Source organism: Lathyrus oleraceus, chromosome 5, assembly GCF_024323335.1.
Source record: "Lathyrus oleraceus cultivar Zhongwan6 chromosome 5, CAAS_Psat_ZW6_1.0, whole genome shotgun sequence".
In the NCBI taxonomy this organism is placed as follows: Eukaryota; Viridiplantae; Streptophyta; class Magnoliopsida; order Fabales; family Fabaceae; genus Lathyrus; species Lathyrus oleraceus.
The window spans coordinates 217420433-217445928 of NC_066583.1; the positions used below are offsets into that span (position 1 = coordinate 217420433).

Consider the following 25496-nt stretch of genomic DNA (forward strand, 5'->3'; position numbering starts at 1 on the left):
TGTTTGAGGATCTTTCATGGGTTCATCCCAAATATGAAGACCTAAAATTTTCGGTTTAAATCACTTTGTCCTCTCCAAGTCTTCGTGCTTGAGGGAGTCCATGAGGGAGCAAATCAAGGTAAGTACGCTGACGTCAGAGCGAGTGTCGAGTGATACGATAGGTCGCCCATTTGGACATGGCTATGCAAGCACTCGAGGCGGACCTAGTCGCTTGAAATGGGCCCGGACCGCCCGATCTGGATCACATTGCCTATTCACGTGAAGAACGTGGATGATGATGGCCCAAGCCATACCGGACTAGAAAGAGTCAATTGAGGAAAATTATCTCCCCATGATTCAAATGAGAGTCAGTCCTCCCCTTTGCCACGTTCTCTGAGGAGGGAGTCTATAAAACTGCCCCTGACTCTTTGACTCTTTGACGCAGGCCCGATAAGCTTCCTATAAATATGTCATCCTTAAAATGACAAAAGAATCTTCAATCTTTCTCTCAAAAAACCATACACAACTTCTCAGAACCCTACATGAATTAACTCTAAACATAACCAAATACCCTAACACCACGTATAGTTCCACAAATAGATGACGACTACCTCTCATTATACTTATTCACAAATATATATATATATATATATATATATATATATATATATATATATATATATATATATATATATATATATATACATATATATATATACATATATATATATATATATATATATATATATATATATATATATATATATATATTGCATTATAGGCTAAACACATTTAATACTAAAAAAAATGATTGTCTACAATGGGTATAATTATTTGTTTAGTTTACTTTTCTCCTTTGAATATTTCAGTGAATGAACAAATAAGTACTCAAAATTCTGGAAATCGAGTAAAAGCTTTCCTAATTTTACATTTTACAAATGTATATCTATAAAATCCATAACATTTATATCATGTTAGTCAAATTAGTGTTCTTAATATCTAGAGACAGATGCTATGGCTTACTACATGAACATGCAGTCTTTTATCTTTCATGTAAATTCATCATTATCACATCATCACAAACTTATGTTGCACATCAAATTCATGCATTTCATGTAGAGCTATTCTAAACCTACACGCATAATACTAACATCAAAGAACAGAAACACTAATGCAATGTGGGAAGAAAAAGAATAGGTCACACAATTGATACACATTAAGACCAACAACAGTAAGAGTAAACTAGAAACACATGAAACAACTTGGAATCTTAATCTACTAGCACCATTCTGCAGTTATCAGCAATAACATCTATGCCTACAGAGTACAAACAAACAAGCATCCTTTTATTCCTGCTTCCTCGAGTCTTTGAGCTGCCCCCTCTTTCTAATGCCCATACAAAACCCGAGGCGCCAAGTATCAACTACGTACTCCGGCAATGAACACGCCACAGCCCAAAGAAGGGTATGTGGCCAATAGGGTGTGCAACGAGGTTCGTATCCTATCCATTTCACACCTGCTTTCGCGTATCCGTCTGTTGATGGAACGAAGAATGAAGATCTCTTGATTGAAGCCATCTTTGTTGCCACATATAAAGGAACCTGATATCCAGAAAAATCTAAATCAGAAACATGACAATAATCATGTTAACATAGTCAATTTTCTATGGAGAGAGACAAACACACGGCTAGAATTCTTATCATGAAAAAATATGAATATCAAACGGAACTATGACTTCTCAGGTCTTCAACTTCCAACAAACTTTTTAGTCATGTAGTTGCAACAAATTGGAAAAAAAAGGTAAAGGGGTTTCTTTTCTGTTTAGTTTTTGTTCACGCATTTGTAACCATGAATATTTGTGCTTTACCAAATAAATCATGCGTTGTGCATTGTTATGATAATAGTTCCACTCTAGTAAAGTCCTAAACAACATCAATTAAGCCTTATCCCAATAAGCATAGCCGGCTACATCTTCTACATTATTATGATAATAGTTCCACTTTATTAAAGTCCTAAACAACATCAACTAAGCCTTATCCCGACAAATGTAGCCGGCTACGTGGATCAACTTCTGCCAAGTCATAATGTTCTATTGAGGACCGTGTTTCTATCTAAATCATTAATCTCGAGATCTTTCTTAATTTACGGAGTAACTTCTTTTGTAGTTTGACTACACTCCATCTAATCTACTCTCCTTATCACCTAATCTCACACTGCTAAAGCCTATGCATGCCTATGCTTTCTTTAATATATCATCATCACCACAAAATTTTCATCTTAAACTAGAGCTATTCAGCTGGATTTCCAATTTCCAATCTCTTCTAATTGGTAACATAGAAATTAACTTTATCTTCTAAGGAAAACAATGGAACTTTTTACCAAAAAAAAGCACTAAACTACTAAGCTAGAAGCAGGTAAAATGAGTGAAATCAAAAGAACAGCACAATACCTGACACTGCACATCAATCCCACTCTTCTTGTATTCAACATAGAGACATCTAGAGAATTGATCAATGTACCTGAAACAACAAAAACAGAAAACAGGATAACATCAATACTTGAGAATCTCAAAATAAAACACAAATCTCAGAAAAGAGCAATCAAAAACACTCACGCTTTAGTGGCAGCATAAACCGCATAAAGTGGATCAGAAGGAATAACAATAGCAGCACCAGAACCAATGTTAACAATCGCTCCCTTCTTTCTCTTCAACATCCCAGGTAAAACAGCATGCGTAACCTTGGTAGTTCCCACAACATTCACCTTAATCAAATTCTTCAGAAGCTCCTCATCCAATTCATGGAAGAATCTCGCATAAGGGTAAGAAATCCCCACGTTGTTAACCAACACCCCAATATCCAACCCCTCAATCGCTTCACGAATTCTATCCACACCCTCGTCGAGATCACCGGTGAAATCAACGACAACGGTTTTAACCTCGGTTTTTCCGAACTTGGCTATGACAGAATCTGAAACGTCTTTGAGTTTGTCGGGGTTGCGACCGACAAGGATTAGGTTCAAGCCTTTACGAGCGAGTTCAAAGGCGAAGCTTTTTCCAATGCCGTCTGTGGGTCCGGTAACCAGTGCCCAAGATCCGTACTTTTTGAGGTTTTTGGGTTGTCTGAGAAAATTAACATAGACCCAGTTGAGGAATGTTAGAGTGAATCTGACAATGGTGATGAGACCGAGTGAGAAGAGAAGGAGGAACCAGAGAGGTTCGGATTTGAGTTTACTGATTATGCAGCAATCCATATTGAGGGTGGAAGGAAGAAGAAGAAGAAAATGGTAACAGTTGAGTTGTGAGGAGAAAAAAGAGAGAGGGGTTTAATTATTTATGAAGAAAATAAAGAGAGAGTAAGATTGGATTTATGAAGAGAGAGAGGAGTGTGGGTATAGTATGGTAAGGTAGATGAGCAGAAAACTAACAAAATTAAGGAAGGAGGCTGGACAGTTGACACCATGCTCTTTGGCAATAAATGCTAATGCATCACTGTTACAAAAAGATACAATTAAATCAAAATACATTAAATATATATATATATATAATATATATATATATATATATATATATATATATATATATATATATATATATATATATATATATATATATATATATATATAGTCAGAATTCTAGACACTAAGCATAGGCTTGCGGTTCAATCCAAACCATAACAAAAAAAACTCAATGTATCTTATAACTTATATATATACCTCGTAAAAATACCTTGCTCTATCAAATTTTAGATATACATATCCGAATGCATCAAAATTTGATTAAACGTTAAAATATTTTTGAGATGCATCTCTGTAACAATTTAAAACGTATATTATGTACCACACTCAAAAGTCATTTTACAAATTTATTATATCAGAGATACATCTCCGTTTATTTTACGGAGATGTATCTCTATAACGTATCAAAACAAAACTCTTCATGTTATGTTTTATTCATGTGTATTCAAATGAAAATTTAAATCATACAAGTGATATGCAAAAAAATGATGTATATAAGTCCACATGATCCAAAAATGTCATATATAAATAAAAGACCAATAAATATAATAAAAAAATCGAGAACAACGATAAAGTAGCATGATATTAAAATAAAATACAATCTATAGTACTACTACTATATACTAATGCACTATTGTGTATGTTTGACTATATCTCTTATGTCTCATCTGCCTCCTCTACGTCCTCGGTCTCCTCGACTATTAATCACCCTGTCATCTATTGTTGTCTCAGGCACATCAATGCCCTCGTGCCTCTGTCGTGATGACATATAGGATCTGCCTCACATCAGACCTATCAGGAAAGATACATTTGTCAATGTTTGTCTGTGCAATCTCCACAATGCGACGACATCTAGGCAATACATCTTTAACATGATCTAACTGTGTCTGCTCCTCATCTAGTATCTCCTAATGAGCTTACCTCGACGAATCTCTTGGAGCAACATGCACCATGTACGAATGTGACACCCTGAAGAACCGTATAATATACCCTTCGACGTAGCTCCAGTCGCTCACAACTATGATACTTCGTGTAACACCTCAAATTCGATTAATTAATTTAATTGAATTATTTGGAACTTTATTTAATTAATTAGTGTTTTAATTATTTGTTATGTGATTGTTTGGGGTAAGTATCATTGGAATAGAGGTATAGAGAAAGTAAGAGTTTGATATATTTGTTTATAATTAATTAGAATTTTGATTAATTGTTAGAATAAATAGTATTTTATCTGAATTAATTATTTAATTAGTAAAAATAATGGAATTGGACCATTGGCGAGAATTGCAGAAAATAAATGGTAAAAATAGAGAAGTTAGTAATGAAATAGACAAAGTTCATAATTAAGCAAAGTGTTGGGGGAGTATATATATTCTAAAATTAGGGAAAAAGTTGAATTTTTAGAGAGACATCAAATACGTAGAAAATGGGCAAAAGAGGAGAGGATGAGCGGGCTAGGAAATTAAAGAGATAACTCATAGAAGTTGCACAATCATCATCAATTGATGAAAATCTAAGGTAATGAGGGAGATTGCTTCTATAATTAGTGTTTACGCATGAGGGATACCAGGATAAGTCCTTGACCTACAATAGGATTGAGTGTTATAATGCTTGATTCTAAATTTGTTGTTATAATTGTTGTTGTATGATGAATTTGGTGTGAATTTTGTTGCTATTTTCTGTTTTAAGATGTTAAATATTTTCCACCATGTTTGAGGGTTTAAAAGTTTTGGGGCAAACATGAATTGATGAGATTGAATGGTTTTGATGATGCCAATATTTGAATTGTTGTGAAATTGTTATTTTAATCACGGAATAAGTGTAATATATCAAATTCAGAGATTAGGGCTTTTTACGGAATCGAAATCAGAGGTTCGAAAGGGCTTCTATGGTGGAAAACATAGAAAAATAAATTATGGGTATTTACCCGTGGATTCTGGGACTTAACGACGAACTGGTTGTGGGATAAAAACCAATTATGGGTGACGCCCGTCAACCCTAATGATTTATGTAATACCTAACGAAAAATATTATAACTTGAGTTTCGTAACTTGGAACGAGACGCGGCTCGAAGCATTGGAAAGCTAACGCGAATTAGTTTCAATCGGTAATAATTCCATAGGCTGATTATGATAAATGTTTGATGCTTTGAATATTTGAAAGAAATGTTGAACTTGAAACTTGTTTTATCTCCCGACGATTTTTGCCGTGAATTTTGATCTGTAAGTCCAAATGACAAGTCGTTTGAAGGTTAGAAAGCTAACGCTCAGAGTTACATCATAGTGGTGATTGGTGAAATACTTGAATAATAATCATGTTCCTATTATAGTGATGTTGTATTGATTTATATGATCGATTAATGAATCATTGTGTTAATTTGATGATGTATTGAAGTTAAAACGAATTAACGTGATTGAATACTTATGAATATGCATTTGTTGAGTTGCTGATGTTGATGTAGTTGTTATAATGTGGATGTTTGATGATGTGGTTATAATGTTGCATGTTCAAGTATATGCATGCCATCTTGATGTTGATGTTTTTATAATGATATTGTCGTGTGAATTGAGAGTGTGACGATGTCAGTATGTTTGAGGTGATATTTATGACTATTATGTTGTTGCATGTATGAATAATAATCTAATTGAAAAGATTGATTAAATACTTGAGTTGCACTAAATTATATGATGTTGTGCATTTTGATTGTGATTGCGACATAATCCAGAGAGGGTATTACTTGAGTTGTTAATGTGCCTAAAGGTTTTATTAAGTTTGCTTGCCGAAATTTCGCGGTCATGTGCCTACGTATCCTTATAAGGATGGAATCAGAGCAACCGTAGTTCACCTAACTAAGGGTGAAAGAACACTTGAAAGTGATCAAGGTTCCAAAGGGGGAAGTAAGTTTTCATAACAAACACACTTACAAGAGTTACAGACTCTTACTTAAATCTAAGTTGAAAGTGAAAATGACTCTAACAAGGTCAAATGGGAACTGGGGATTGCTAAACTACCAATGACATTAAGTCAATAAAGAGTTCTTTCCCTTGGATTTGGGCAAAAATATAAACAAAAGATAAGCAAGATGTTCAAGCATGACATCCACAAAGGTAAGCAAATGATAAAGAAATATGTTCAAGCATGGCATCAAAGGTAAACAAAAGGTAAAGAAAAGATGTTCAAGCATGACATCCACACAGATAAGTAAATGAAGATGTTCAAGCATGACATCAACAAAGATAAGCACATGATAAAGAAGATGTCCAAGCATGACATCAAAGGTAAACGAATGGTAAAGAAAGATGTACAAGCATGACATCCACAAAGATAAGCAAATGAAGAAGATGTTCAAACATGACATCAACAAATATAAGCACATGATAAAGAAGATGTTCAAGCATGACATCAACAAAGATAAACAAATGGTAAAGAAGATGTTCAAGCATGACATCAACAAGGAAAAACAAGGATGAAGAAGATGTTCAAGCATGACATCCACAAAGGTAAACACATGATAAAAAAGATGTTCATGCATGACATCTACAAAGATAAGCAAATGAAGAAGATGTTCATACATGACATAAATATAAATATATGAAAGCATGATCATAACAATATCAAGCATGGTATGTAAACACATATGTGCAACATGCGAACATAAACATAGATATAACAACATCAATCAAGTATGTATAAATTTAACATGAATATGAATGACATGGATATATCATCAAGAAGAAACAAAGATGAATGACATAACAATGCATGGGCATGTGTATGGATGTCATAATAAGTATGAATGAACATGTATATGTATGAAGTAAGACATGTTTTAGACATAACATCAACTTAATCATGAAAACAAGTTAAGGTATTCAAGACATGCATGTTAATGTTCAATATGATCACAATCAAAGGTTAAACATCATAGAGAAGGTTTGAACATGTAAGCATACAAGTCATACAACGACATGTTATCACAAGTTTAAAGCATTTGCAAATACATAAACAAAGACAAACACAAGGGTACACATGCACATATAGGTTCAAAAAGACATGAATGAATGACATGTAAATCATGGATTAATGGCAAAGTAAACACACAAAATTTCATGGCATAATAACAAAGTTCAAAGCATATAAACATGTAAACATACATTAAAGTAAGTCAAAATTAGGTTAAAAACCAAGAGGCACATATTAAAAACATCAAACAAAGTTCATATATGATACACAACATTCATACAGGTCATAGTGATTAATAAAAAATTAAAGTATCAACCAAAGAAGGTCATTTGAAACCCTAAAACAATCATAAAAAGGTACCAACTTTGGACAAGCATAAGAATGTGAAATTTAAATCAATTCTGATATTTCTTTTCACCATCATAAAATAGACAAAATTATGAGCACATAGCAAAAAGAATGGATCAAAGAGGCTTAGGGATCATCAAGTTATGAGCCTTTGAAATTATGAAAATCAACAAAAATAAATAGGCAAAAAAACAATGAATAAAATGGGTCTGGAGCGAAGGGGATTTGAACCCCAAACTTTTTGTACACCTAAAGCCTTAACATGCATGCTTCAACCACTGGGGTGGTGATACATCCAATTATTTAATCACATTAATTAATATATATTTTAAAACAAGACATAAGACAATGTCAGTGCCACGTCATCATCTTCTTCCTCGTGTTCTTGCAACAACTTTTTTCAATTTCTTTTCATTTTTTTCTCTCAAACTTCCAACAACCATAACTCTCTCAATTTTCCATGAAATTAAAAACCGTAAGGACCTAAATTGCTCTATTTTTTGCAAGGAATCTAATGTATAAGCATGGTATAATGTATATAGTAGAAAACATACAACAAACATACTATGTAATACATTTTTACTTCAATAAATATTCAAGAATGATACATGCACAAGAGTTTTCAAGTGTAAATACACTTACCTATTGGATAAAGTCCAATGCTTCTTCTATTGGTTACAGATGAGAACTGATAATCTGGTGAGCTTGCTTAGACCCTAGGGAAGTTGTTTGAATGCTCACTTGTGCTTGAGAACCCCTGGATTATTCTGACCAAATCAACTTGCAAGTGTGCAAAGTGAGAGTTGGAAAATGATTATGGAGGTGTTACAATTTTTTTAATGGTTTGAACAACTTCTATTTGATGTTTAGAACATGTTTGAATGGTTGGTTTGAAGAATTTTCAACATAAATGGAATTTGGAAGTTTGAGGTTTGAAAGTTGCAATAATGGAGTTTTGATGCAATTCTTGGAGTGTTGAGTTCTAAGGCCTGGCTCTCTATTTATAGAGGCTCTAAAGGGCTCAAGTAACTTGCAGAATTTGATCTTAGTTCAATTTGAATGCTGATTGGGATGTTTGGTTTCATTTTGCACAAAAATGCATGTTGGCTTTATGATGAAAAGGTGGAGTAATCAAGGATCTTGGTCATGCTTTTCTGAAGTCTAGGAGGTTGCTTATGGATTTATAGGTTAAGTGTGATTAGAGGAAACAATTTAGAGGCTCAATGCAAGAGTGGTTGGTTGTAAATGGATATCAAGCTTTATGTAAAATGTTCCAAAAATGGTAGTTCTTTGTGTAATGCACCAAAGACTTGTGTAAACATGTGATTATGGAGATATTTGTATACAAAAGGACCTATAATCAATGGATTTGCATATTTGAAATGGTTTTCCTCCGAGAATTTATCATGAACATGATTTAAAATTCAAGTTTGGAACCCTAACTTCCCATTTTCGAAACTCATAGCTTATGCATGGGAAAAAATGTACTTGTACTTTTTGGAAAGATCCAGACATGCTTTACAACTTTCATGTTTTGAGTTTTTGGTGAATTAAAGTGGATCATAATGAAAACTGACTTCAAATTTTATTACTTTTTAGGGATCAAAGCTGACTTGAAAATTTTCTCTGTGTTTCAACTTGAGACACCAACTTCATGGCCTCATAACTCAAAATACTTTCACTTTTAGGGAATTAACCCTCTAGGAGAAAGTTGAAGTATAGAAAAATAGATTTCATTTATGCTTTGGAGAAAATAAAATGGTTGCTTGGATTGGAAGTTATGGCTTTGGGAAGTTTGCCACTTTTGACATGAAATTTGGATACTTAGTGAAAATTTCAATGTCTTCAAGATTTCCCTTTTCGTAAGTAACCTCAATTCTCTTGATTTTTCTTGATCAAATTAACCAATTAAACATATCTTCATGAAATTTAACTTGAGAAGCTCATATTTGATCATAAATCTTAAAAGTCAAAGGTTTGACTTTGTAATGTATTGGTTGTGTATCAAATGAATTTGAATTTCTTGATCTTCAATAAATTCAAACTCTTGAGCCAATTGAATATCATGGATGGGATCTAAGGATTTACTTGAGTGTGTTGAGTCATGTATTAATGTGTGAGATCATAGACTATTGGAGGGAAAATGGGGATACCAACTAGAGCGGATGTCCACTATTGGATAGGTGAAAGGAGTGATACTACATAATGTCATTCACCCACAAATTAAGTGAAAGGTGTGATGTATAGCACTGTCCTTGCCCATGATATCAGGTAGTGGAAATAATATTTGATTTATACTATGTATTATTTGATCATATATCCATTTGATCTTATCTTCAAGTTCATTGGCTTTTGATGAAAGTTAATGAAGCATGAAATGAAGAAACATACAACTGGATTCAGAAACTTCATGATCTTCGATTAGAACCTTGACAATGTCAGTAGTATGGCTTGAGATCTTGAGTGTCTTCTAAATCTTCAGAATCTTCAGTTAGAACCTTGATGACCTCAATGTTCAGCTTGAGATATTCAAAATCTTCATCTAAGTAATAAATCTTTAGAAGCTTGTCATTCTTCAGAAGTTTGATGATCAGAGTCACGTCTAGAAGCAGAAGTGGAGAGAACGTTGCAGCAACATCCTAGCTCTCTTCATAAACTTCTTAGGAGTGAATCAACATAGAAGCAGAAAGAACATTGCAACAACAACTTGATATCTTTCAGAATTTCTCATGATTAGTGTAGAAGAGGAATTTGGAACACAATAGTCAGAAACTTGATGACATTGCACGTCATATACTCAGAATCAGAATTGACTATTAAAGTTACACAATAACAAACCATTAGGGTACCAAAATTATTCTCACACAAATACAACATTGTTTTCATCAAAACTCAAGGTATAAATCCAAAACCAAATCTTGTTCTAACAATCTCCCTCTTTTTCATGATGACAAAAACAAGTATTTTGATGGACAATTTTGTACAGGGTAATCACAGAAAGATACATCTTACAGAATCACAAAGCTCCCCCTGAGATGTGTAATTCTAAAAAGATAAAATCAGAATGAAAGAATACTTTCCTAATTAACCTTTTTGAAATATGATCGGTGCATTTTGATACACATTCTTCTATAATTGTACTTAGACATTTATCTACTTTATTTTGATTATTTTACTATTTTATTATGTTTTTAGATTTAAGTTCATGGTTGCCTTTAATCTATTTTCGTTTTCTATTTTCAGTTTTAGCAGTTATTTGATACTTGTTCACTGTTCGGATCATAACTTGAGCTACGTGATGTTGTTTTGTATGTTCTGACATGCGTTGGAAATCTGAGAGAAAGAGCTACAACTTTTATGTTGAAGACAAAAGCTGGTTCAGAGTGCATAAGTCTCAAATAATTAGTTGGAGTTTCGTACTTTAGGAAATAATTTCTTTTGGGCCATTTGTTGGGCCGAATTTAAGTTTTCCAGCCCAATTTGAATTATAAATGCAACCCTTATTTTGTTTAAAAGGAGCAGTCACATTACTGTAGCAAACACACCTTATTCACCATAACTTTTTGTTTTGTGCGATCATAAAGAGGAACTATTCTTCTAGAGTCAATCTGTTGTAACCGAATTTCCAAGACTTTGAGGTTTTTATCCTATTAATTTAATTTTGTTTCTATTTCAATTCTATTCTATGAAAATTCATTTGCTTAATCTGTATTTTATGGAATGGTTTTGATTAAATTCGTATGATTGCATTCCTAACTATTAATCATCGTTTTCGTCGCTTTGTCATTAAATTGCGTTTGTAAATCGTGTTTGCTTAATTCACGATTGTAGTAACCTGTTTGCTTAATTCGGAATATAGGAATATCAATCTATCATATATCTATTATGCTTGTCAATCGAAATTGAATCGAGTAGAGATCGAAGCCGGTTAGGGAATTGGTAGATAAAAACCAGTGATTAGCTGGAAACCGAAAATAGTAGATTGACTTATTTTATAATCGCTTATTTTAATCACTTTTTTAATCACTTTTTATAATCACTTATTCTAAATCGAATCGAAACCCCCATATTTTGTTTTCATAGTTGGTTAATTTGCCAAGAGTCCTTGCGATACGATACTCGAGGTGTCGCTTTCCGTTTACTATATATTATTACTCGTTTATCAGAAACATTAAAAAATGTTTGGGTTCTGATTCAATAATATAGGTATATCAAAATCAATGACGATTCTTCCCCTTAAATATGTTTCTCCCCTTTTGTCATTAATAAAAAAGACATAGATAAAACAAAATAATGGAAAGAAACAAAACATGATTTTTATTAAATAATGCCATAAAGAAGAAATGACACAATCAAATTACAAAGACGAAAATACTAAAAACATAATAGAAATAAAAAAGTATTCAAACAAATATAAAAAGCACACACACACACTTAGAAAAAATAAGAACACACACGTGCAAAGACTATTTTGAAAACTAAGGGTTTTATGGAGGAGGTGGCGGCGGTGGAACAGTTGGGTAGTCATCCGGTAGATTTAAGGGATCCACTAATGGATCAACATTATCTTCGAGACAAATCTCCATGAAGTACGCCAAAAAAAATTGAGGATCGATCTTCGTGAAGATAAGATAGTTTTCCAACAGGATACTATTATCGTTGATTTCTTCTTTGGATGAAGAAGTGCTTTTATTGGCGATAAACCGTAGAGGAGATTAAGATTGAGCTAGTTACTGTTGTTGTTTTTGATCATACATTGTTGAAAGTTGAAGGTTGAGGATGAACAATTTCAGAGAGGGTGTTTTAGGTTTTGAAATAAGAAAGTGTGGGAGTATAGTGCGTGTAGTGTAAAACTGTGAGTGGAATGGGTTTATAAAAAAATTACAATGATGACAAGTTAAAAATACGCAGACATGGGGGGAAGCATACATTATTTTAACTTAATTCCAAGAAATGTGAAACCCAATGTGTCATGCTATCATCATGCATGCTCAAAAAGTGGGACAATTGTCACCACTTGGAACCACATGATATCAAACGACAAGACAAACATTTAATGCAACAACTATTCATAATCAAGAAGACAAATCGATAAGATTGCTTATGATCAGAACCTTTCTGATTCATGAAACTTCCTCACTTCAGAAAGCTCATGTTTCAGAATTAACAAATAAATTGTCAGAACCTTATCTAGAGTTCTGAGAGCTTAACATTTTGAAATTCATCTTTTCATTCTAGAAAAGAATCCATAAATAATTTTTTTAGAATGAAAACAAATCTATCTTCAGCAAGGGTTTTTCTAAAGATATTAGCCCATTGATGGCCTGTATCAACAAATTTTAAGTAAAAAATACCCTTATGAACATAGTCACGTAAAAAGTGATGTTTAATTTCAATATGCTTAGACCTATAGTGCAACATAGGATTCTTAGACAAACAAATAGCAGAAGTATTATCACAAATAATAGAAATGTTACTCTTAAATATCTGATAGTCTTCCAGTTGACTCTTTATCCAGAGTATCTGAGTACTGCATCCAAAAGCTGCAATATACTCAGCTTCAACTATTGAAAGTGCAATTGTTGATTGTCTCTTCTTGGACCATGAGATCAGATTGTCTCCCAGAAATTGAGAACTTCCAGAAGTGCTTTTCCTTTTTATTTTGTCTCCAACATAGTCAGCATCACAATAGTCTACTAATTTATATTCACTTGATTTTCTATAAAACAAACCAAAGTTGGTAGTACCTTTCAGGTACCTAAAGATTCTCTTAACAACACTTAAGTGAGTCTCCCTAGGAACTGATTGGAAGCAAGCACATAAGCAGACACTAAATAAAATATCAGGTCTATAAGCATTTAGATAAAGGATATAGCCCATCATACCTCTAAATAGCTTCTGATTTACCTTACCGCGCACCTCTTCTTTCTCCAGAATACATGTAGGATGCATTAGAGTCTTTGCTTGCTTGCATTATGACAAGTTAAAATTATTCATAAGTTCCCTTGTATACTTACTATGATGAATGTATATTCCTTCTGAACATTGATCAATCTGGATTCCCATAAAGAACTTGAGTTCTCCCATCATACTCATTTCAAATTCTGCCTACATTGACTTAACAAAATCCCTGCGCAACGAAGCATTAGCAGAACCAAAAATAATATCATCAACATAAATTTGCACAATCATAATATTATTCTTAAAGGTTTTGCAAAAGAGAGTTGTGTACATTTTTCCTATAGTAAATTCATTTTCAAAAGGAAGTTACTTAGTTTATCATACCAAGCTCAGGGAGCTTGTTTCAGACCATATAATGAATTTTTCAGTTTAAAAACAAAATCTTGGTTTTGAGAACTTTCAAAACCAGGGGGTTGGTGCACATACACTTCTTCAGAAATGTATCCATTTAAGAATGCACTCTTAACATCCATCTGATAAAGAATGATGTTATGATTGATTGCGAACGAAATTAAAAGATGAATATACTCTAACCTGGAAACTAGAGCAAAGGTTTATGTATAGTCTATACCTTCTTGCTGACTATAACCTTATGGTACCAGTCGAACCTTGTTTATGATGACTTCGACCTTCTCATTGAGCTTGTTTCTGAAAACCCATATGGTTCTGTCGCATTACGCGAAAAACCGGCGGGAAAACAAGAACAACAGAGCCGCCACCGTGCGTTATTTATCCCAAAAGAGGGAAAGGAAACGCTCGAAGTAAACCTGGAAAAGACATGGTCTCGCGACCAAAGAGAATGGGATCGGGAGTCGGTTATGCGAAGGGAAGGTATTAGCACCCCTACGCATCCGTCGTACTCGACGGGATCCACGCACAAAAGGAAAGAAAATGGTTGCTGAAACACTGCTCACACACACACACACTGGCTGAAAGAGACACGAGAGAACAAACAAAACTGACTCGGCAGGATGTCGCATCCTGGGCCTACTTAGTCTATCAGGCATAGACATCAGAGTCAAAGTAGTTCGGACTGGGGAAACGACACATGCTCGCTAGGATATCGCATCCTATGCATACGTATCTCCTTGGACGAAGGAGAATCAGAGCATTCGTAGCTCGACTGACACACGCTAAATCAAACAAACAACACACGGGTAAACGTGGAGCCCGAATGCCAATCATTGGACTTACATCAGCATCCGAACCGAAACAAACCCACACTGGAACCCGAATGCCACTCGATGGACTTACATCAGCTTCCAAGCACACAACAACACACACAGAGGGGTTGAGGACAAAGGAGGGTTGAAAAAGAAAAAAGGGCGGCCGGAGAGATCAGCTCATCTCCTGCCTACGTACCTCATCTGGTATGAGGATCAGGGCGACGTAGTTCCCCTACGGAGGGAAAAAGGACTAGCCTAACCAGATAACAGAGGGAGACACAACTAGGGAGACTACGACTCGAGCCTAGATGTTATCATGCAAAATCATCCCTAAGTTAAGGTTTCTAGCTAACTTGCACAGGAAGCAAGCCTATCCTAAACATGACTTGCACAGGAAGCAAGCCACACCAAACCTATCTTGCACAGGAAGCAAGCTAAAGCAAACCTAACTTGCACAGGAAGCAAGCTAAAGCAAACACACAAACACAAGTAGCACACACTATATGCAAGCAATGGGCTCAAACAAGGTTAGGTTTTAGTCGAGGGGTCATATCAACCTCAACAAACAAACCACTGGAACTGGGTAGTGTTAGCTCTTAATCTTGCCATTGAGGGGCTAAGGTGAAGCTGATGGAAGGTGAGTGAAGATGAGACTTCACAGCTCTTATCCCTGGCCTGGGAGAGCTTAAGACAAGAATGTGTGGGTTCAGAAAGGAGGAACCCTTCTACACATTTGAAACTGACTCAACTGTACAATTGTACAAGATCTTGGGTTTGTATCTGCAATGCATCAACACAGTGGTGTGAGCAAAGCAGATGACACACAGAATAGCAGGGGATAGGTTGCATATCCCTTGGATTCTGCCAATTGCCTCTTCACTTAGGAGGTCTTTGACTCTATACAAGGATAAATGTAAACAGTCACAAACATTGCCTCTTAAGGAGGACTTCAGACAGTTGCCTGGCCAAGTAACAGGCCAGGTCTTCCAGACTACATGAAGATAGGAAGTTATACCTCAATGCAAATTGCTATTAAGCAAAGCAAAGCAAAGTTCTTAAAGAACTATAAGCAACTAAAGGTACCTGAAACCAGTCAGACAACATCAGTATTCAATTCAAAGTTAAATCAAAATGAGATAGAAATCAACAGTCAACACAGTCAGTTAAATGTGAAATGCACAAGGCTCAAAGCATGTGAGCCAAGCAACCTACAAAACAAACAAGTTAGTCATGACAATCAAGCAGGCTCAATCAATTTGTATTGATCTCTTTGGGTATTTGTTGCTTAACCTGAAACAACAAACTTAAGCATGAGCAACATGACCACTAGGACAAGCCTAGGGTCAAAAGGGGATGAGAAAGTCAAAACAGCAAGTGAAATCCAATCAAAATCATATTCAAACAATAAAGAAGCAAACTCAAGTGGTCCCATGTTCATATCATTCATCATCATGATTTCATAAACAGATTAGGTCAAAGCATGGCATATGGAAGCTCATAGAAGTCAACAGCAAGACTCAATTCAAAACCAATCATAAACAATTCCAAAAATTCTCAAATAATTCATGATCAAATATCATCCATAACATGATAAGCACACCAAATTTCAGCTCAATTGGACAAGGGGAAGTTGGTCAATGAAAATCAGAAAGGCAAGGCAAGTTCAAACATGCTCAAAGAAGTCAACCAAACAGGCACTAACTTCAATAAATCATAAATCAGTGACAACATATGAGAAATGAATGGGATTAAAACCATGATAAACCTTAAGATGTCTACTAATCACATGTAAAATTCCATGTCCATCCAATAATGTATGAGAATTTCACAAAACAAATTGCATCAAGTGTCACAAAAGTCAACATTTTGGTCAAACAGGGGAGAAATTATCAATCAAATAGAAAATGCATTCCAAAATTCCAGAAAACTTCATACATATTCTCAACATCTAGAAGCATGTTCATGCAAAAAATCAGACCAAATTGAGTTCATTAGGCAAGGTAAATAAAATCATGAAGTTGGACATCAATGGTGTGACACAAATTGTCACACCCTAATTCAAAAAATCATAACTCACAAACCAGCAATGATAAATTCACAAACTCTATACCAAAATCACCATGAATGTGTCTAGTTTAAGCACAAACAATTTGGGAGCCATTGGATAAAGCATCATCATTTCACAATTGATTTGGCAAAGTGTACAAAAAATGGACACATGAACAAAACCCTAGCACAATTAAAAATCCACTCATCCAAAAAATCTGGAAAAAATATGATAAAAAACTAGAGATCAAGATGAACATTTCACAAAAAACCCCATGAATTTTGGATCACAAATGATTGACTTATGAATTTTGTAAGATTGTGTAACAAATGAAATAATTATTGAGAAAATAAATGAATTAATGGATAATATGGCACGGCAGTGGCATTTTTGCAATTACTGGGAATTGTTAATGAAACGCAGCGCATGGGAAAGAGACGTGGCGCTCAATGATTTGTCATGGGCAATGGAACAGTGAGAAGCATGCAATGCAAGAGCCAAACGCGGACAGGACAAGAATTCTGGGCATTTTTTAGGGTTTGTGAAGCTACAGGACATCATCATCTTCACCAAAAAATCGTGAAACAAATTTTTGCCCAGAAATGAACAATAAGCATACCAATAGACTCAGCAAGCAACATACATTCATAATCTAACATCCATTTTCATTGAATCAAGCTAAACATCATGAATCAAACAAAAACATCTTAGAACACCAAGTTTCATTTCAGCATATCTTCCTAATTACTCAACCATTTTTAGTGATTTAAGTTTCATTGTAACCAGCAAAGCAAGCTCTATACAAAGCATATCTTGATTTTAAGAATAATGAAATTCGAAACCTTACCAAATTTGAAGTGCAGTGTCGATTCAGGTGTTGTTTGGTCGTGTAAGCTCAAAACAGTCGTTCTTCCAGCTCCCAAATGATGAATGGTCAAGTATGGAGTGTTCATATGCCTTGCTTCTAGCTTCAAACAAATTCTGCCATGGGAGAGCTTCTTCAAAACAGTAGTGGAAGATGGCTTTACAGGTGGAATACAATGCTTGCCATGAACTCAAAAATGGTGGTGAGTGATGAAGCAACCAAGACCAGCTCGTGTTCTTTGGAGTTTTCTTCAAGAAAGGTTCCAAAATGCAAAATGAGGGTTTGAGAGAATATGAGACTTTTTGATCTGTTTGAGAATAGTGGCTAGGGCTTTTCAGAGTGAGAATGAAGTATATATTTGCTGTTTAGTGTTTGTATTAGATGGTTAATGGAAATGTTAAGCATAATTTGCATAATGACATGTGTTTGCTAATTTTGGATTTCCACTTAAAATGACATGGTGTGTGTGTACAGTTGCGAAAATGGGCCTCAAACATGTCCAAAATGTGTTTTCAGAACATTTTCAATTGGTAGGAGGTGTTGGAATTGGTTAATTTGCAAAGTCAATTTTTCAGTTCTCTTGAAATAATTAAAGTCACTTCAAAAAGTGCCATTTTGATTGGTGAACTTTTGGTGAATTATGATGACATATTTGGAAAGAGGGCATCAAATGTGACTTGTAGCAAAAAACCCCACCCAATTTGGCCAAATGGTTTGGAAGATATGGTCTTCTGAAGTTCAAAAATATTTTAGAATGATTTGATCATAACTTGCCAACCATACATGGGAATTGAGTGTTCTTGGACTTTTTGGAAATGGGAGAACAAGATCTTCAACTTTCATGTTGGGCAAAAATTCATTTGAAGCTTATATCATGATGTAATTTTGAGGATCAAGACTTTCCATTTTTGGCAAATTCCAATTACAGGTCAACTTTCTATTTTTGGAAATTTCTTGTTTGACTTCAAATTCTTCCATGATGATGTTTGACATGTTATATGAGGCTTATATGGACATGAATGAGGCCTCTCAAACCAATTCCCACCATCCAATCACTGATTAAATGCACAGTTGACCAACAGTTGACTTTCTAGGGTTTCTGGTGGACTGCACACTGACTGATGACTTCTGAGCAATCAAACCTTGACCAAATCACTTCAAAAGGACCCCTAGGTCATGTGAACATGTTGGACCAACCCTAGGCCCTTGTCTCAAAGGAAAATGCACTGGCTTGCTTGATTGACTGATCTCCTGACCAGTTTGACCTAATCCGTCTGATGAACCTGCACTTGGGCAAAGGGACAATGCAATGTTATGCAGTGGACTATGTTAATGCTATGACCTAATATGAGAAGGTATGTACAATGATAGGTGCAAATTTGAGGTGCTACAGCTGCCCCTATTCAATCAGCTATGAACCCGAATGGATGAGAGCAACGGCTGTCAGACTTTCAGGGTAAACAGGGATTGAATACTAAGAACCGTAGAAATTTGCACTCTGCTGGGAAAATAATTAACACCGCCTGTCAGGATCGGTAAAGAAACAGTCTTGAAAGAAAAATTCGTCTGGAACGGAAAAAAGAAATCGGCCTGAATACAGAAACAGAAACGTCGACCTGGATACCAAAATAAATGGTAACACAGGGATAACCATGGCCTGAGCGCCGCTCGTCAGTCTGAACACTAAGCATTGGTATATGAGAGATTTGATGTCGATCTGAAACATCGGAAATTGGCCTGGATGCCACTTCGGTCTGAATACCGGAAGATTGGCCTGAATGCCATAAGTACATCGACCTGATCGTTGGAAACTTCTTCGGCCTGAATACCGGAAAATTGGCCTGAATGCCATAAGTACATCGACCTGAACGTCGGAAACTTCTTCGGTCTGAATACCGGAAAATTGGCCTGAATGCCATAAGTACATCGACCTGAACGTCGGAAACTTCTTCGGTCTGAATACCGGAAAATTGGCCTGAATGCCAAAAGTACATCGACCTGAACGTCGGAAACTTCTTCGGTCTGAATACCGGAAAATTGGCCTGAATGCCATAAGTACATCGACCTGAACGTCGGAAACTTCTTCGGTCTGAATACCGGGAAATTGGCCTGAACGCCATAAGTACATCGACCTGAACGTCGGAAACTTCTTCGGTCTGAATACCAGAAAATTGGCCTGAATGCCAAAAGTACATCGACCTGAACGTCGGAAACTTCTTCGGTCTGAATACCGGAAATTCATGAGACATATTATCTATAGCCGTCAAAACGTAGATAATACACTCGCATGGAAGATTATCCATAACCGGGTTGTAGGTTGTTAAATGGATAAATCGACCGAAAAGAAAGGCATCGGTACCAGGACTAGGTATGTAAAGATGACCAATCAAAAGAGGATAAAGTTGCTTACTCGGAGCAAGTATCCACAAAGAAGGGGAAGACCCAATGGGGACAATACTGCTTGATCAAGGCAAGTATCCAAAGGGGACAAGACTACCAATACCACAAAGAGGGGATTACATCTACCGGTTTGTAGGTAGAAAACCACAGAAAAGTAACCAGTCATCGATAGGATGAGCACAAAGGGTTAACTCCAACAAGGGGATGAAAGTGGGATTTTACAACTACCAGCTAGTAGGTAGAAAACCACAAAGATAGGACTTACAACTACCAATTTGTAGGTAGAAGCCACAAATTCCGCTGAGGATGAGATAAATGAGTGCCGGTTAATGAGCGACTATTCATTTATGCCCCAGGGAAGCACGGGAGACAGCCAACAGGAAGCCAATTTAGGATTGATCCAAAAAGGCAGACTGAAACAGGACTCATCCTAATGAGGAAAGAACTCAATAGGGAAAACCCATCCCGTTAGGGAGGGAACAGAAACAACCGTCATCCACGATGATATAACTCAGTGGGGAAATGGTATGAAAGGATAGACACTTTCTGCTTAAGGGGTCAACTCTATATGGAGAGATCAGACACACCCACATCTGCTAAAGGAATGGACCCAAGCTTGCAAGATGCTGCCAACTTCGAGGAGTAACACTGCTGGGGATACCCACTCAACTAAGGAGTCACTTGTTGGGAAAGCACTAACTTCTTAACCATGCTGATGAACCCAATTCTGAAACCGATCCAATGGCACGATGCTAAACTCTTTCCAACAACCCAAACTCGGCTGGTCATCACGGCCTAGGGCTAATGGATATGTCTGCAATGTTGATGCATGAGTTTTTTTGTTTTACACAATGCCCCATGATCATGGAAATGCTATGCACTAATGATGCAATATGCTATGCTTATCTAAATGATGAATGCATAAACACACGTCTCCTCCAGAGACAACACCGGGGAACTCCAGGAACTGTGCTGGGGATCCTATAACCATGTCAACTTCCATCCTGCTGGGGAAAGACAAACCTTGGGGATGCACTCCATCGAACCCGCACTGCTTGGAGATTACCCTGCTAGGGGAGGCAACCCATTCTTATCTCTACTTGGGGATGATTTTCTCCGAACCTGATCTATTTGGGGACCTCGCTGAGGGAAAACCATCAATACAAACCCTACTGGGAAGGCAGTAACCTTCAGGCTCGCTGAGGAGACACTGATCTCAAATCTGTTAGGGAGGTAACCCTCTCACACCTACTGGGGAAATACGGCTTATTGGACACGGAACACCTGTCGAGTCGCCGAACAGCGGCATCCATCGTCCACCCACAGTGTCGGCCTTCCTTTTTTACGAACTCCTAGACGCTTCTGGACTTTTCTGCTCCATCATCTTGTATTCCCAATCTCGTCCGTACTCCACGGAGATCGAACTCCTGGTATTCATACAAGCTTTCCAATCATCAGACTTTGAAGAGTCTTCTTGATTAACTTTCCAGGACTGTCGTCGTAATCCTTCACTGTCTTTTCACCGTTCAACTATCCATTGCCCCTGATCAGGCTCTGCCGGGATTTTTTTTTGTTAACAAGGGTTCACGGTACCACCGGTAAGTGAATGAAGATATCTAACAGTACCTGCATCAGAAATCGTCAGATAAAAGCGTGCCCCAGGCGTGCCTCAGGCGTTCCGATATTTCAACGCCTGGGTCACTCAAACTTCCGAATAAGATTTCCAGATTTCAACCTCATAAGCATGCATCGGAAGGGACCTCTATGTTTCAAAATGCAAATATTCTTATCAAACTAAACGGATGTTTTTGTAATCAAAACGGTAATGTCACAAAAACAAAATTTATTTGACTGAACACGCACTTTATTGACTGAAACAAAAAGGATAGCTCAAAACCGAGCGACACACAGGAAGCAAACCCCGGAAAGAGGTGATTGCACATAAAAGGAAAAAAAATCTATCCTAATGGCAACGTGAAACCGTGATCTCATCGGGTTCCAACTCAGTTACACCTCATATGCCCTCAAGACTTTCCGCACTTTCTGTCTTCTGAACAAGATGCTTCCGATCGGTCTCTGTCGAAGATTAGCCGAATCATGTCCATAGCACAAACGATCATGCTAGACGCAGTTGTTCGTTTCATTCCCTCTTTTTCCTGGACCGCCCTTTCGGGTTTTCGATCCACCGGGATACCCTTTTTTGCCCAAGTCGCCCTTGCGGGTTTTCAACTTGCCGGGTGTACAAATTCTTTTCATCTTTTATCCCTAACTTTTGCCCGAACCTTTCTCTTCTTCTTGGTTCGCCGGGATGCCCATTTTTGCCTGGACTCTTTATTCTTTTGGTCCAGCGGGTCTCTTTCACGAAGTATTTTCTAACTGCGTCCGCATTTACAAGGGATGGAAAGTCTTTGTCATCCGTGGTCGTTAACAACGGGGTTCTGTCAGAGAGAACTTTCTTGACCATGAATGGACATCCATAACTGTTTATCCATTTGCCCCATGATCGTCTTGAGGAGGAAGGATCCTTTTCAACCAACTCTTCCACGTGGTACGCGCGAGGTCACACTTACACAACACGCTTCATTCCTTGGGTGCAACTGCCCCAAGCCAAGTAACTGTCAGCCCTTTTCCTCAGTTGGACCCAACGTGTCATTCTGAGTCCTTATCCATTCAGTCTTCTCTGATTTCTCACACATCTGTGAGGAAGACACTGCCCCAGGTAGATGCACATCCCAAGGTTCGATACCCAGGATACAGACTTTGTGTTTAATCACCATTGCTGGTGCAACCAACTATGATCCGGGAAGCACTACCTTATTCACCTTATCCTATTCCCCCTTAGACATCGGAATCCATTCGGATTCAGGGTCAGGCCCCTCCTCCGGAATTGGTCACTCTCAATCTTTCGATTTGAGTACCTCGAGATGTCCTCATCAGGGATCTCAAACTTCCTTGGTTGATAACCTTCCATGGGTTGCTGCTAGCTCTTCAAACACATACCTGACCAGATCCATTTTGGACGTCCACGAAGTAGTATGAATCAGCATACACTGTCTCAGTCGGCGAGCAGCCTATGCCAAAGTACATCAAGCTTTTTCGAACAGTGAGTGTATTGTTTCACAGTCGATAAACTTTTTGCTTAGGTAAATTGCATACTCTTTTCGACCAGACTAGTCATGCTGACCCAATACGCACCTCATAGACCCCTCGAGGGCCGTCCAGTACCAGATTAACAATCGTCCCCCTGGGAAGCATCGGAATCAGAAGTTCCTGCAATTTATCCTCTCGTCTTCTTTTTTTTTTTCAAGTACCCTTTGGCAATTATTATCCTACCTGACCGTTTGATTTTTTTTCTTCTTCTCTCTTTTTTTTTTTTTCCGGTTCAGGCATTTTTTTTTTTGCAGGATCAATCTTGATTCCTCTGATTTACTCACAACAAGCCTCGGTAGCTTGATGAACAGCACTCCATAAGTGAACTGATTCGGGCTCAACGGTGTGAGTTATCTCAACCGGCCGATCAACTTGCCCCTGTCTACCGGATGCCCCTGTTCTGCTTGGGACTTTGTCATCATGTCCTCAACATGGTATTCGCTTTCATGATGAATCATATCATGAAACAAAGTCACCGTAGACCTCTGATACGTGGCACCGGCCTCTTGTGACTGAATGACATATCCTTAGAACAAGAAGGTGCCCTTTGTGTGATGGACCTGGTTTACTTCATATCATCTGGCAACAATTCAAATCTGGTCTTGCCCAGGAAGCCATCCATGAAGATAAACACTGAGACCTGAGCTATATAATCAAACAATACCTCATTGTGATGTACCGGGAATCCATCTTTCAGATTAGCTCTGCTCGCATCTTGATAGTCTATTCACACCTTCTCTCTTTCTCATCCTTTGTCGGCCTCAGCTTTTGCACAGTCTCCTCCTGATGGTAGTTTATGCCCCAAAATATTGGTATCCCACCTTGGTGTATCTAGATACTGTAACACCTCAAAATTTGCCCTCCTCTTTTGGGACTGGCTTAACATATTGCATATCATTTTTAGGTCATTAGGCATTGCATATTGCATATCATGTGGTTACATTGTGCAAGTTATCCTCCTAAGTCTTGGTCAGAAGATAAGAGGTGGAGATGCAAGCCTAGGGTTTTATTGACCGATCATTAGCCATCTGAGGATTGGGTTATGAGTTAGGGTTTTTGATTTCTCAAGGAGACTGGTCTTGATCTTGGTTGCAATGATACATCATCATCATCATGGTCTTGATATCATCCAAGAAGATTCAAGTGATTGATCATACACCTTGAGATTAGGGTTTTGACCATTGGTCAACCCTAATCAGTTGCATTGGGCCAATCAGGGCATAGCAAGGAGATGGGGTCTACAATGGATATGGGGATCATTCCATGGGTTTATGGAGCTTATTGAGGCTAGGGTTTCATCCTTGAGCCATTTCATCAGAGGATTGGGGCTCAGATTGATCAGTGCATTGCCAAATTCATCTATCAGTTGAAAAGGTCAACTGTGGTCAACTGTGCTTGATTTTATGGATTTGGAGGTAGGAGAGAGTTGGATACACTTCATTCATGTTGAAACAAGTTTCATTTGACATGTCAAAGCTCAAGAATGAAGAAAATAAAGTCAGGACAAAAATTGCCAAAAATGGAAAGTGACTTGTAATGGAAGTTTCCAAAAATGGAAAGTTTTTCACCACAAAATTACATGTCCAAAGAAGCTTCAAATGAAAATTTGTTCAACATGAAAGTTGTAGATGTTGTTCTCACCTTTCCAAAAAGTCCAAGAACTTGAAATTCCCATGTATGGTTGACAAGTTATGGTCCATTCATTTTCAAAAAAGACCTATAATCAAAGTGGCATAACTTTCACATGGAGTGTCCAAAATGAGTGATCTTTTTATGAGCAAACTCTATTTCACATGTACTTTCATGGTGCATAATCAAAATTCATCAAAAATGGTCAATGCAAAAGGTCAATTTTCAAGTGCACTAATTAAAATCCAAGGGCAAAATGGTCCAACTTGCAAAATAATTGGAATTTTGGCATGGGGGTTTTTGCAACACATCACAAATGCCATTTAGAAGATGTTTGAGCTGTCATGAGCTGTCATATGGTGATAGTTGGCAAGGGCATTTTGGAGCTTTCATTGAAATTTCACATTATGCTAATTTCACTCATTTGTGCTAATTTGAGATTAACAAAGTGATTAAGTTGAAGTATAAGAGG

General features: G+C 36.9%; 1 protein-coding gene across 1 annotated transcript; it reads right to left on the reverse strand.

Moving 5' to 3' along the window:
• Positions 1-1136: 1136 nt before the first annotated feature.
• Positions 1137-3485, reverse strand: LOC127083039 (very-long-chain 3-oxoacyl-CoA reductase 1). The gene is made up of 3 exons (XM_051023266.1): positions 2594-3485; positions 2429-2498; positions 1137-1580 (listed from the first exon to the last, which is right to left on the reverse strand). The coding sequence occupies exons 1-3, from the start codon at positions 3229-3231 to the stop codon at positions 1326-1328; spliced, it is 963 nt and encodes a 320-aa protein (XP_050879223.1). The 5' UTR covers positions 3232-3485; the 3' UTR covers positions 1137-1325.
• Between the last annotated feature and the right edge of the window lie 22011 nt (positions 3486-25496).

Coding starts and splice junctions, on each gene's coding strand:
- LOC127083039 (XM_051023266.1), bottom strand. CDS start 3,231: ATGGATTGCTGCATAATCAGTAAACTCAAATCCGAACCTCTCTGGTTC. Junction 2,499..2,593: donor GTTTATGCTGCCACTAAAGC/GTGAGTGTTTTT, acceptor TTGTTGTTTCAG/GTACATTGATCAATTCTCTA. Junction 1,581..2,428: donor GGATTGATGTGCAGTGTCAG/GTATTGTGCTGT, acceptor TCTGGATATCAG/GTTCCTTTATATGTGGCAAC.